Genomic DNA, 15441 nt, shown 5'->3' on the forward strand with positions numbered 1-15441 from the left:
AAAAAAAAAAAAAAAAAAAAAAGACCTAGGTATTAAGATGTCATTCAGAAAAGCATAATAAAGCAGCTTCAATTCTTAATTGTGTGAACGTTGGACAATTTAACGCAAATAGCTTTGACAAAATTAAAAAAGGAGAAAACTTCCATAAACGAAGGTTTACATTAATGTGAATGCTTGTGAAACTTATTCCCCTGCTATTCATATCTCATTCTAAGACACCAACATGTAATATAGCTTTATCTTTCTACTGAAGAACTTAATGGAAAGAGAACTTAATCAGACATCTCAGCTGCATAAGCCAGGCCCTTTCAGGAAATGTAAGTAAAGCTAGAGGGTGGCAAGTAGAGACTCCAGGTCTTTCTTAGAAAGAGTACAAAGGAAAATGTAAATACCTGTAAAGGTTTTACCTGCAATCTGACTCTACCTGTAGTGGGTGGCAGTTCATATTTTTCCAAGACATATTTTAAACTGAATATAAAGCAAATTCACTTTTCAATTTATTTTTAAAAATTATTTCTCCTGTCAGTGTCTTTCTAAATAAAATTAGGCAATATGCAATACTGTGCTCCCTCTCATAAAACTTAACCCAAATGACTGAAGGCAAGCAGAAAGGAAATGGTTAAAGCAAAAGAATATGTTTAATGTAAAAGTAAAAGCTGAATTTTAAAATAGTTTATTAAAAAAATTTAATGATTATAATTATTTTCCACTCAACTTCTTCTGACACTTGCTGAATTGGGAAATGTTTTATGTTATTGCTTCTCAGCCTTTTGGCTAAGATTAAGTATGGAAATGTTTTATGTTCTCAGACTACACATCTGACTCCCTAGTGATCTAGAACAGGAATCAGCAAATTATATCCTGCAGGCCAAATCCATCTGCCATCTTTTTTATAAATAAAGTTTTATTGGAACACAGCCACACTCATTAGCTTGCATACCGTCTCTCACTGCAACTGCACTACAATGGTAGAGCTATACACTAGCATCAGCATAAACTAAATTATCTGTCCTATTTGGTCATTTACAGAAAAAGCTTGTAAACCTTCAATCTGCAAATATTTCTAGATCAACGATCCTCAATGAAGCACTAATGGCATTTACAGTGGAATAAGATTTCATTGTATAGAGTTAGTTGCTCCTTGCTGCACAGTTTAGTCCAAATCGCTGATCACCAATGTGACTCATCAATTATCACAGAAAAACCTTGTTTCAAATATTCTGTGTTGACAATATGATTGAGTAGCACATATTCAAACTGCTTTCAAAGTTTTTCAGAATTTTTTTTTAATTGAGTATTCCTAATCTAAATCCAAAATTCAAATGCCCTAAAATCCAAAAGCTTTGAGTATCAGCACTCAAAAAGTTACAGATTTAAAATTTGCCAATTAGGGATACTCAAACCGTACTATCACCAACTTGCTGGGAGTCTCTGCCTTTGACACAAATGACACTCAGACCAAAAGCAACCAAGAGAAATGTTTTACTGCACCAGTTTGCTCTTTGAAGTGTATGATCACTTTGGATTAAGGGATCATCAAATTTGTGCTTTGTTTTATTTAAATAAATACAGAGATGCTATGACTAGTGCCTAAAATATTTACTATCTGGCCTTTTAAAGAAAAGTTTGCTGAGCCTGGTGCAGGAGTGTGCACCTGTAATCCTGACACCTCAGAAGACTGAGGCAGGAGGAATGCTTGGGCCCAAGAGGTGGAGAACAGCCTGGGTAACATAGGCTTTTCTTGCAAAAAAAAAAAAAAGAAGAAGAAAAGGAGTAAAGAGGAGGAAAGAAGGAAGAAGGGAAGAAGTGAGGCAGAGGAAGAAAGAGGAAAGGGAAGGAGGAAGAGAGGCTTTTCACAGATCCCAGTATTCCTATTTAACTACAGTATTTCATGAGCTGCATAGCCTATGCACACATTTGCATTTGAGACTCCTGCATAATTAACATTCTTGAATTCTTGCTCTTCTCTACTCTACAGTGCCAAAAGTAAACATAATTGTATTATCGCACACAGGATTTTATTCATTCCCTAGAAAATAAGTAAAATTCCACATAGCACATGAATATTCATTTAATGGTTTAGATACATAATGTGTGAGAATCTGAAACAGTTTAATTTCACATTACTGAATTTGTATTTCATATTAAGAGTATAAATAAAACATTAGGAATATCTAAAATTTTTAAGTTTTCAATTTTAGAAGTCATCTCTGATAAGAAAAATCGTAAAAAAAATGTAAGTCGAACAAAACTACTAAAATGTTGTAAATCAAATGAAAATGTATACGTAACATAAAAATCTTCATAAGAATTTTACTGATGAATACTTACTCCTTCATTTCTTTGCATGGGGAATTACATGCAGGAAGGAATGCTGCTGGGCTACTTAATTTATCCAGAGTACACGCTGTTCCTATGGCTCGTACCACTAACCCAGACTCTCCCTCCAGATCAAAACACTGTAAGTACCCGACAACTGCATTTCCTCTCATTTCAAGTACTTTCAAGCCAATCTTCCTCTGCAGTTCACCTACAAACAATAAAGAAAACTCATTCTCTGCCTCATATCTCTACATTACACACTATATGACAGCGATAGAAAACATGCTTAAAAATCAAGATTTTAGAACTTGATGGGAACTTCAAAGAGATTATGTGTCCAGCCTCCTACTTCCAGGAAGACAGGATATCATTAGCTGCATTTTATAGATGTGGCAAGTAAGGTTCACTCATTCACGCACCTTATGTCCCAAATACCTGTTGGCTCTGTACTATATGCTGGCACTCTTCCCCTTTTATTTTTGCTTGGCTGCTGATGAAACCCATGGCCTTACACATGCCAGCCAAGTGCTCTACCACATAGTTCATCCCTAGCCCCTCTTCCCTTCTTCTAAGTGCTACAGATACACAGGTAAACAAAAAAGATAAAACTCCAAATCTAGTAGAGCTAAGAGATTGGTGGGACAAATGATACTAAGAAAGTAAATATATGCATTTCATATCTAAAAAGTTTAAAATATATACAACATAAATCTATTATCATACACTATATATGCACATATAACAGCAAATATAGCCCACAAATACATATTTATTAAAGGTAACGTTTATACTTGTACATCTTATGTGAAGATATTTCACACATATACACGGATAAATACAAATTTTAGGTGGTAAATGAGTTGTCCAAATAAGACTAAGGAAATGTAATAAGGTAACAGTGTGGGAAAGGGGGAAGAAAGGGCAGAGGGAAGAAACAAATAAATTCTCAAGAAAGGACTGTGAAAAGGTAACCTTTGAACAGAGATTATTACAGAGAGAAGTAAAATGATTTGTCAAAGTTCTAGCTACAAATAAATGCTAGGATTGCTAGGATTCAGTTTCCTACTTAGGGCTCCTTAATCCACTGTCTTATTTCATGAACACAATTTCCCTTTGCTCCTTACTTAAGAAGGGACCACAACTTTCTGCTCTGGATTTCTACCTGTTAGAAGTGTTCATTAGCATTGGGCCTGGGATAGGGAGTCAGCAACTTATCACTCATAACTTTGATTGTGAAATTTCACATAGCTCGCCAAAGGAAAAGTGAAAAATTTAGGGATACTGTCAATCACCAATGACGTTATTTTATTTAAATACCTGACATTAAAGAAATGAGTCTCTGTCTGGCCTCATTTGATGCCCTTGGTGTGCGAATTCGATCAATCCATTGATACTCTGGGTCTTCATTGACCACCAATTCTTCTACAAATCCATGAATTATTACAGCTCGGTAGCACTTTGGAATAGATGTTGCTGTTAAAATAAATTATCTATTATACTTCTGTTTATCACAAGGTTAAGTTTAAATTTTTTAAAATGTACATGAGAGTTCTTAACTTTTGGATACACAAGGAATACCTTTTACTATGACAATCTCAGTATAATTATAATACTCCAATCAAATCATCTTCTAAGATTCATTTTATGCTCAGAAATACTTTTTTTTGTATTTTCGCTTTTGTCATGCAAGCGCAACAAATATAAACTGTATTGTTATAATTTAGAAAAAAGACATGGATCTCACATAAATATGAAGTTCAAAAAATCAAAATTATTCAAAATATCATATAGTATCCCACAAATCCATACAATTGTTGTAATTATCAGCTAAAAACTGCTGAAGCAGCTGCTAGGGTTGGGAATTTAAACTAGTACAATTATTATGGAAATGAGTACGGAGATCCCTCAAAAAACTAAAAATATAAATTCCATTCAACCCAGCTCTTCCCCTGTTAGGTATCTTCTTGAAAGAGTTTAAAGATATCATAGTACAATGATACATGAATACCCATGTTTATAGCAACACAACTCATAATAGCTAAATCTTGGAAGAATGGATAAAGAAAATGTGGTATTTATATACAATGGAGTACTATTTCACTATAAAAAAAGATAAATTTCAGTCATTTGTAGGAAAATGTATGTGCTTTGACTCCATAATGCTAAGTGAAATAAGTCAGACACACAAACTTAAATATTGTACAGTGTCTCTTATATGAGAAACCCAAAGTATAAAGAGCAAAACAAAAGATGGATAATGGAAACACGAAGATAGATCTTTTGCAAATGGGAAGGGGGACCAAGAGATAGGGAGGTGGGCAGAGAAGAGGACATAAAAAGAATTAAGATGTGTTATATACAAGCACCAACTAAACATAATGAATGTATTCATTGTGTACCACAAACATGCACTGGGGAAAAAAAATCATTCCCCAAGGACACACCCAAAAAAGAAAATTCAAAACTATTAAAGTCTCCTAGCTAAATACATAAATAGAAACCAGATAATGAATGTTTTAAAATCTTGGTATTCAAAGCTCTTCACAAAAGTTCTTCTACACATAACATCTGTGGTACACATAGCACAAATACCAAACCGTCACCTTTCTGACATAACCCAAGGAGTCACACAACAATGCAGTTTTTAATAATCCCCGATCACAGAGCCAACTGGTCCTGTCGTTAGTATAGACTCCATAGTCTCATTCAATATGTGGTCATGTAAGACTCATTTAAATCAAAATATCATTATCGAAATAAGATCTCGTCAGATTTAATGAGGGCACAATACGAGAACATCTATACCAAACTAGTCCCTAAAACAGACATCTGTGCACTGAAACTAAGTCACTATTCAGGGTTTTCCTACCATGAGCTGTCGTGATCATGCCCAAGTCAGACTCACATGTCATGCAGCTCATGGGCTAACACTGCATGGTGGTCAGTGCTCTGCTCGTATGCTGAACAACTCTTACTGTGGTAAAATACTGCTACATTGCTCTCTTTTCTTTTTTTTTTTGTTTTTTTTTGGTACTGGGGATCAAACTAGGGCCCTTGTGCTTGAGAGGCAGGTGCCAGAACCACCGAGCTAAATCCCCGGCCCTCATTTTTTCTTTTGGAAGTATTGGGGATTAAACCCAAGGTCTTTAATCTGAACTCCATCCTCAGCCCATTTTTTCTCTCAATTTGTTTATTATTGTATGTCTGCCATACACAGTAAATATACTGATTGGGAAGGAAATGGTACATAAAGACATTGCATCTCAAACCTTCTTATTTCCCCTTCACCTCCCTTCTCTCCCATCTAAGCTCCCCTTTTTTTTGTGACATGATCTCATTAAGTTGCTAAGTTGCCCAGGATGGGCTCAAATTTATGACATTCCTGCCTCGGTCTCCTGGAGGGCTGAGAAATCAGGCATGTACCACACACTTGGCTCACTGAAATTTTCTAACCCAAATTCCCATGTACTTGTAAAAATTAGATACTATGTGCTCTCATATCAAATAGCCACAGAGCTACAGGAATTATTACTGGAAAAACTTCAATTTTCTCTCTGACATTAAAACCAAAGTACAACCCCTCTTCTATTATCCTTTTGAAATATCAATTTGATTTTCTTTTTTTTTTCAGCTTTAATTGAGTTTATTGGTACATTTAGGGATACAGTACAGTTACATTCATTGTTGGGATCTTGTACCTTTACATGGCAAGTCTTGATTCTCATTTTTTCCCCTTACTTCTGCCCTCCCTTCACCCCTTCCTCCCCTCCCCATCTACAAACACTTTATTTTCATCCTCTCACATTTTTTTCTTTTCCCTTTTTATTCTTCCCCTACCCATCCCACCTTCCCTACACCTTTAGCTCCTTTCTTCCCATTTCTAAATGTCAGTAATCTTATTAGAATCTTATGCATTGTTGCAGATTATTCACACCAGGAAAACTATTCGGTATTTACACATGTGTGACTTATTTATTTCACTTCTATATTTAAAAATTGTCACATTTCCTGTAAAACAAGACAACATATTTACTTACTGCAAAAGAATTTGACTCCACACGATGACTGTCTAAATCTATTCAAATCATTGAAGAGGTCTACTTTGACAATCACATTGATTTCTCCACGGATACCTATAGTCAAAGGGAAAATCAGAAACAATGTACAATTAAACAATAAAGCTAATCAATAGCAACTAATGATTTTAAAATAATGTATTAATCGTAATAATAATTTTGTTTCCTCATTATTTTCACTTTCAGGAGTTTCCATGTTACATTTTCTGAAGCAGAACATACATGCACAAGAGAATGAATAACTGTGCCAATTACCACAAGCCCCCATGTATTTGAGCTGAAACTAATTGGAAAGAAGTCCCACTTAAATTGATAATGATGGTGATGGTAACATATCCTGAGTAGTAACAGATGATTTACTAAAGGTTTTATATGTAGTATTTCACAGTGATCACATTTCCCATAAAGTAATTTCTGTACCAGTCCATCCGCGTTTTACAGAAGAAAACATTAACATTTAATAAGTTACATATACTATGTAATTTCAATAGCTAGTAAGAGAGGAGAGCCAGGATTAAAAGTCGGATAATTTTTTTTTTTTTGGTACCAGGGATCGAACTTGGGTCCTTGCGCTTGCAAGGCAGGCAGCTAAATCCCTGGCAAAAGTCAGATCGTTGTAATCCCAGACTATATACTTTAGAAATTAATGCAAGATTCTGATCAACAAAAAGTGAAGTTTTATTCATTTTTATGTTAATATTCCCAGAGTAAGAGTTTCAGAACATGCCTTTACCTCTAAACATTTACTAAACATTTTCACTTGATCAGCCTGACTTCATATCAAATATATACTTCGTAGGTGTTTCACCTACAAAAAGTGATCTACTGATCAATTGTAATGAGATTATGTTCCTAAGGAAGAGCACATAAACACTTTAAACCAACTATAAACATTTAACATTAAATGGCGGGAAATTCATTCGGAGAGCTATTTATTGCCTTTAATGCAAGCCCAGATTAGTTCTTCAGCATTTTTATTTACTTATTCATCTACTTGCTCATTTTTTTTTTGAGACAACATATTTCCTAAACCGGCCTTAAACTCCTAGGTTCAAGCAATCCTCCTGTCTCAGCCTCTTGAGTACCTAAGGTCATAAGCACATACCATCAAGTCCCACAGCATATTTTTTAAATTGGTAATAAAACATCTGGCTGGATTTTTATTCCTTGATTACAAAGGTAATACACATAATTTGTAGAAAATAAGGGAAAAAGCAAAAAAGGACAAAGAATAGAGTTGTAATACAGAAATGAAACTATTGCCACACATGGTGGAACAGACCTGTAATTCTAGCACTCAAGGGGCTGAGGCAGGAGGATCTCAATGAGTTTGATGCTAACCTCAGCTACACAGTGAGTTCAAGGCCAACATAAACTACATAGCAAGACCCTGTCTCAAAAAGAAAAGAAACTATCCAGGGTTAGAAAGGTTAAGATCATGTATTCTGTTAATGTCTTCAATGATATCAAAATACACAATTTTTTCCCTTCTATACAGCTTTGAAATCCTATGTTTCATGATATGAATTTTGTAATTCATAATATATTATATACATTCTTTGCTTCAGTTTTCTGAAAACATGCCCTTTTTTCTAACTGCATAATTCAGGAGATACATATGCTGTATTTTGTTTAAATCCTGTTTTTAAACTTGTTTTATCTTTAACAATGTTAATAAATATAATATTAGCAATGTCACAATAAACATACTTATATGTAAACCTCACCAAAACACTTTACTTTATTATAAACATCTTGCTTATCTGTTCCTCTCAATGAAATTACTAGATCAGAAATGTGAAAAAAAAGGCAGATTTTAAGGCTGGAGAGACAAATATCAGCTCTGAAAAGGTCCATTCATCACTCTAAAGAGACATTATACAATTAGACGAGGGTTTGCCAAACTTTTTGGTCACATGAGCCCTTTATGACCTTAAAAATGATTGAGGAAGGCATGAAATTTTTGTTTATATGGTTCATATTTAGTGTTATTTTACATAGTAAAATTTAAAATAACACCTTTAAAAAAATTACTTATTTCTTCATTTAAACTTATAATAAACTAATTCAACATAGGATACTTTTTGTAAAAATAATTATTTTGAAAAACAGCTGGACATGGTGGCACATGCCTGTAATCCCAGCACTTGGGAGGCTGAGGCACGAGGATCGCTGTGAGTTTGAGACCAGCCTGGGCTACATAGTGAGTTCCAGGTCAGTCTCAAAAAAACCAAAACCAAAACCAAAAAAAATAAAAATAAAAATAAAAAAGCTGGGTATATAGCTCAGTGATACAGCGTCTGCCTAGCAGAAGAAAAAAATTAAAAATTGAGTGATAAGAGTGGTAGTTATATTTTTTAAAAAATCCATTTCTAGATAATGAAAAAGATTCTTATATTTACTCTGTGTTCCACTTCTGGTAATATCCTATGTCATAAAACCTCTAGAAAGCACCACTGTACAAGTGTGAAAAAATGAGATTTATAAAAGCAAATGACGTGAATATTATGCTGAAAATAGTTCTCAACTTATAAATCCAGTGAAAGTACTTCAAGGACCCTTACATGTTGTTAGAACACAGCTGGAGAAACCTACTCTAAATAAAAAGGCTTCGAGGAACTTTTAAGCAAAACAAGATCAATACTATTAGTTTTCAGCTTGAAAATGTGTTCTAGAAACAGGCTATCAATTTTTTTTTCTTTTTTGCAGTGCTGGGGATTGAACCCCGGGCCACACAAATGCCAACCAAATACGTACTCTACCAGTAAGCTACACTCTAGTCCCTCAAGATAGTTTTTAAGTAGTGCATTTACTTACTATATAACAAAACTTTAGCAAGAATTAATTTACGTTCAGAGAAGTAACAGTTCTACTAACAATATCTTACTTTTTTTTTAAAAAAAAGGTATTGGGGGATTGAACTCCTGGCCCATTCCACTGAACTGATTCCCAGCACCCCCCCCGTTTTTGAGACAGGATGTCCCAACACCTCAAAAGTTGCCTACTCTGGCCTTGAATCTACAATCGTCCTGCCTCAGCCTTCCAGATTGCTGGATTCACAGGAATGCTAACTACTTTTAAAAGTCATCTTTTAGAAATACATATTTTAAAGGCACCAAATACAGCACAAAGGTCTTTATGGATATTAACAAAAGATTTAAGATTGTCATTTCCTTTCTTAAAATATTACTCCTTACCGTGTATGGTGTCATAAATTGGAAACCATCCTGAGATGACAGTAGCAGCTTCACTATACAGTAGAGGATCAATATCAATGTACACTTTACCAATGGCATCATTTGCACTGTAAGTATCGTGGTCAAGAACCGTGATCTGAAGAGGTTCATCTTGTAGATCTTCATCATCTACCTAAGAGTAAAGCTTGACATGAAATCTTCCAGTTTTAAGATTTTAATCACCACAAATTATAACCAAGTAGAAATGATGACTTATTTCTAAAAAAGGAAACTTACAGACTCATCTCTAAGCACCCATGCGGAGAGATTAACGTACACCCAAGAGCAGTGTCACTAAGGACTGGGGCCGAAGCTCAGTGGCACAGTAACTGCCTAGCATGCACAAGGCGCTGGGTTCCATTTGGCACCAACTCAACAAAGTCTTCCTTAAAAATGTTTTAAAAGTTTAAATTTTTAGCTGCATAGTAGACTGTCACACTCAGATGTCTCCTAGCTTCTCTTGCAACTGGTAAAATATGAACATTACAGAGTTTAGTAGGGCAGAGAAAAACGTAAGGTCTTTCTTGCTCAGCTAAAAAAAATGTATGTTGTGTATCCAGGAGGATCACAATGAGTTTAAGGCCAGCTTGGGCTACATTGTGAGTTTGAGGCCTGCCTAAATTTTACAGAGAGCCTGTCTCAAAAAACAAAACCAAAAAAAGAGTATGTTCACTCTCTGCTCCCTCCAATACTCTCCTTTATCCTAGCGCCTGATGCCGGCCTGCAAAATCGCCATGATCCCTGAACACCAGCTGCTAACTTGGAACCCAACATGACCCTGAGACACTTTAAAGAGAGGCCACAGAAATCTCACATGTGGATAATCCAGCAAAAACAAGAGTCCCTGGGTCCAAAATGACTACGTGGCACTATCACGGTAGCTTTACACTGCCTGGGTCCACATTTGTTTTGCATGAAAGAAAAACAAATGCCTATTTTGTTTAGGACACTTAGTTCAGTGTTCAAAACACACATAAATGAATGTAATTCACAACTGAAAACAACGTTAAAAGAGAATTTTATAAGTAATTTAACCGTAAACACAAAATTGAAGCACATTTTTCACACCACATACACTATTACTAGAGCACTAGTTAAAAATTACTAAATTTTAAGGCAAATAATTCTAACTTTAATTTCTAAAACTCATTAGCATTACAGAAATCCCTTACTTCAGGAAAGTATAAATATATTAGTTTTTATATTTTGAAATAAGTTACTTGAGTACTCTTTAGCCATAAAGATTACCAGTACTGTATCATCAGTAAAGCTGATGTTTTCTGCTACTGAAATTTAAATCCAGGGCTTTTTCCACTGAGCTACATTACCCAATCCTTTTTTAATTTTAAGACAGCGTCTTTAAGTTGCTCAGACTGGGCTGGAACTTGTCATCCGCCTGCCTCAGCCTCCCAGGGGATCACAGGCGGATGCCACATCTGGCTCTACATGTCATTTTCTAAAAATATTAATATCACGAAAAATATTCCAACACATGAAGCCTTCCTCCTTGAGCCATTCTAATAACAATTTGACTACTGAAGACTAATTGTTTTAACCATCTCAGGGAGAAGGCATCAAAAGAAAGCTATGTAGGCTTTCAAGTGTTTTTCTAGAGCAATAGATGGACACTGGGAATTCCATCTGAAATCATGTAAGTACTCTACTTACTACTTTCTCTGATTCTTATAGTCCATATTTTCACCTTAATATAGTAATACAGTTCAAAATGACATAGTACATTGAAAACATCTGTAACAATGGATTTTTCAAAATACATAATGGTATTTTTTTGGTGCGGGGAGGGAGTTGAGATGTATTCAGGCTGGCCTTGAATTCACTATATTGCTCAGGTTGGCCTCAAACTCATGGCAATAACCCCAGACAGGTGCTGGGATTAGCCTCACTAAAATATATAAAGGTATTTCAGAACAGCCTAAAAGAGAGAATCAGTACAGGTACACAGAAAAAAAATGCAGAAAATCAAAAGTCAACTAAACACATAAAGGAAAATAAAGTTGGAGGCACTTTCAAATTTCAAAACTTGTGACAAAGCTATAGTTATCAGAACAATATGGCAAAAGAAGAGACATATATAGATAGATAGATCAATGGGAAAAAGTCCATTCATATATGTCTAATGTTATTTTTAGCTTATCTCAAAGGTAGTTAAAATAATTCACAGGCTTTGGGGCCACTGTTCTAGCAGGCAAAATGGAATTCCATTTTTAAAGAGCTGAAGTTAATGGAAACTAGAAATTATTTTCCTGAGATTCATCTGGCTGGAAACCTTTGGGCAAAAGCTACTGATGGATTGGGAAGTTACTCTAGTGAGATCCTTCTTTTAAGAAACAGACACATTCCACTTTGAAATAAGTAAAAGTGGCCACCGCCAATGAATACTGATTCCACAATGAGATATACATTTTTTGTGTAAACTGAGATTTCAGTTTAGCAGTAAATTTTCAAATCTGAAGTTTTGGGTTTTTAGCATACCTAGCCCATTTTAACTTCTATGAACACATTAACTGAAGGATACAAATATTCAAAAAACTATAAATCTGTGTCCTTTGCTTAATTGATTTTTGGTATATGTTAAAAACTATAATAAGATACTTGAGTTGAGGAGTCTCTTTTTTTTTTTTTTTTTTTTTTTTTTTTTTTTTTTTTTTTTTTTTTTTTTTTTTTTTTTTTTTTTTTGTCCCCAGTACCAGGAATTAAACTTAGGATCTTGCACTTGCCATGCAGGTAAAATGCCACTGAGCTAGATCCCCGGCCCAGGGCTCCCATTTTTCATCATATACTGTGTTTCCTTAACTAGAATTTTTTAAAAGACTCAATATTCCAAAAGAAGTGAAATATAAAAACTTTTATGATGTAGAAAAACTACTATACTTGAAATAAAAGGTACTCTTACCATCCTAGAGGAAAGGAATCACCTCCAAAAAAGGACACTAAAAAAACTGACATTTAAAAACTTACCTCAAATTTAAACCATTCTGAGTTCCACTGAGGGTTGAGTGACTTGAGGTACACATCTGTTTTAAAGGTAGTATTACCAAATTTTACCTAAAAAGAAATTTAAAAGTTTTGAAATATAAATATGAAAAATGTGAATAAAAATACATGTTCATGTCAGCCAAGACATGGGAGAAAGACTAGGGAGAAAAGAGAAAAAGACAACTATCCCCAGAGACAAAAGGGAAGAAGGTATGGATATATCCAGGTAAACTTTCAGAATGCGCTTAGTACAACAGATCACCAACTGTTCTGCTAGACCAGCTTCACAGGGTAATTAATAATATAGATCACCACGCTAGCACAGGGAAGGAGTTGGTATGGCCACTAAAAGTGAGCTCAGGTGAAAAAGCAAAGTGCTGGGCTATGGATGTAGTTCAGGGATAGAACACTTGCTTAGCATGTGAGACCTAGGGCTCTACCCCCAATACTGGAGGAAAGGGGAAAGAAAGGGGAGAGGAGGGGGAGAGGAGAGAGGACAGGTGTTACAGTCAGGGTTTGCAAGGAAATAGATTTCATACAGGAAACATAATTTACAGAATTATTTTATAACATTCACCCCAAAAAGTCAAATGCAGAAGAGTGCAAGAGATCTGTCCCCACACTAGAGACCACCAGAATCCAGCCAAGAGCCTGGATCCCACACTAATGTGCCCCACAAGTTCAACTAAAGGCCTAAAGAACAAGGCAATGTCTTCCATGAGTTCAACCTAGAGACCACAGTGATGTCTCATGCAAGCCCACATCAAGGATCTGCACTGGGAAAGGCCAGTGGTGGAAACTAGAAAGCCTGCATCAGTGGGGTGAAGGATTTGTGCCACCAGACTGAGGATCTCCATTGAAGCCAGGAAGCGACCCTCAAGGCCAGGACCCAAACTCTCAGGAAAATCAACAGCATACAATTTTTCCCTTCAGTTCTCCTTTTATGCCATTGGGAAAAATTTTCAGGAGGGTCTTCCATGTCCAAAACCACACTGACTCAGTTCAGCTGGGCATTCCAACTTGATCATTAATACACCACAACAGGTAGAGTAAAACTAGATGATAAAGACCAGCTAACTGTCCTTTTGACACCCTGGCAAGAGAATCCAGAACTATAGTCTATTATAAAAAGAACTTAGTATTTCCTTGTATTTTGTAACTTCCTCATATTTGTTATTTTTAAAAAACCTCTTATCTGTGCACTTACAGTGATCAGGGATAAACTACTATGTTTTATGTTTCTACCTTCAGGGACAAGGAAAGGTATTGGATGTAGAGACTATCTTACTTCATAGGCAACCTCAGCAAGCACTAAATCACATCCCAAACTAAGTAAATAAAGAAATGATGAAGAAAGCATAGTAAATCCCTTAGATTTTGTGCTTGTAAAACCTCAAATTGGATTTGGAGGTGCTCAAGAAGCCTAAGGGCAAAGCAACTTGCCTCACCTTTCCTAAATTTGATCTCTTCAAACTCTCGTTCCTTCAGTTATCACCTTGACTTCTTAGACACGCACAGGGTGTAGCCTCAGAACACACTAAAGGCTACTGGCTTTATAACAATACCCAAATGAGTTTGGTAGTAGATAATAAATACTGCTTCAAGCAGGCCAGAACTGTAATACTTCCTGATGTCATTGGTCAAGCAGTCCAAAAAATTTCTAAAAGCAGAATGTTTTTTTTTCTTTTTATTGAGTTTATTGGTACATTCTAGGTATACAGCACAGTTACATTCATTACTGGGATCTTGTACCTTTACATGACAGGTCTTGGTTCTCATGTTTTCTCCTTGTCCCTGCCCTCCCTTCACCCCCTCTTCCCCTCCCCATTTACAAACACTTTATTTCCATTTTTTCATTTTCTCATACTAAAAGCAGAATATTAAAAACTATTTTCTCTTCTATATATTTTTCTAGTTATTTTATAATTCAGTCTGAATTATCAGGTGTGGTACCAACTATCTGGTACCTACACAGTTTGATTAAAGGATAGAAAAGCCTTGGATTTAATTCCTAGTACCACAAAATATATATAGATACATAAAAATAGCACTTTTGCATGTTAAAGAATATCATAAAGTCAAAGACAACAGAAAGTATTTGCTAAATATGTCATAAAGAACTACTTTTTCCAACTACTAGATTTCTCACAAACCAAGAAAAAAAAAAAAACAACAGTAATGACAAGAAATCAATGAACAGCTCAATAGAAAAATGAGCAAAGGACATAAACAATTCACAGAAATAAAAACATGGATGCCTTTTAAATACATCAAAAACTTATCAAACTCATTCATACTAAGAGAAATGTAAACTACAACATTTCTACTTAAGTTGACAAAGACCAAAAGGTTTGAAAACATAGTGTTGGTGAGGTATTCTCATATTTTGTTCACGGAGATATAAATTAGAACAACCTATGGAGAGCAGTATGACAACACATACTAAATTTTAAATGTCTAAGCCCTTTAGGCCACCAAGTCTATTTCTTAGAATTTGTCACACAGGGGCAACCTACTTGGGACCCCTCCTGTCTTTCAGGAGCTATTCGTATTCCCTGACAAACCTTTCCTGTTCTTAACCTCCTTTGTCCTTTGGAATTCATTCTTCAATTTCACAGGACACCATACTCAGCACATCTGACATCTAGCAGGTTAGGAGTTATATTTCTCCTGTATCATTTTGGAAGTCCCACTGAGACCTACGGAAGGTGAGAGTTTGCTTTTGTTTCATGGCACCCCTAAATATTCTGAATGGATTCTGGATTGTGATTTGTTTAGGTAATCAAAAATAGCCGTGTTTTTTTTTTTTT

At 35.3% G+C, this 15441-nt stretch overlaps 1 protein-coding gene across 20 annotated transcripts in view; it reads right to left on the minus strand.

Moving 5' to 3' along the window:
• The window catches only part of C2cd5 (C2 calcium dependent domain containing 5), a 91225-nt gene that overhangs the window by 62806 nt on the left and 12978 nt on the right, over positions 1-15441 (minus strand). For all 20 annotated transcript variants that reach the window (XM_010615500.2, XM_010615489.2, XM_010615470.2 and 17 more), the window contains exons 2-6: positions 12614-12700; positions 9596-9767; positions 6360-6455; positions 3640-3795; positions 2332-2530 (exon numbers count right to left, since the gene is read on the minus strand). In XM_010615500.2, coding sequence (XP_010613802.1) covers positions 2332-2530; positions 3640-3795; positions 6360-6455; positions 9596-9767; positions 12614-12700 — 710 coding nt within the window. The remainder of the gene's footprint in view (positions 1-2331; positions 2531-3639; positions 3796-6359; positions 6456-9595; positions 9768-12613; positions 12701-15441) is intronic.

Source organism: Fukomys damarensis, unplaced genomic scaffold, assembly GCF_012274545.1.
Source record: "Fukomys damarensis isolate Sample0158 unplaced genomic scaffold, DMR_v1.0_HiC HiC_scaffold_19, whole genome shotgun sequence".
In the NCBI taxonomy this organism is placed as follows: domain Eukaryota; kingdom Metazoa; phylum Chordata; class Mammalia; order Rodentia; family Bathyergidae; genus Fukomys; species Fukomys damarensis.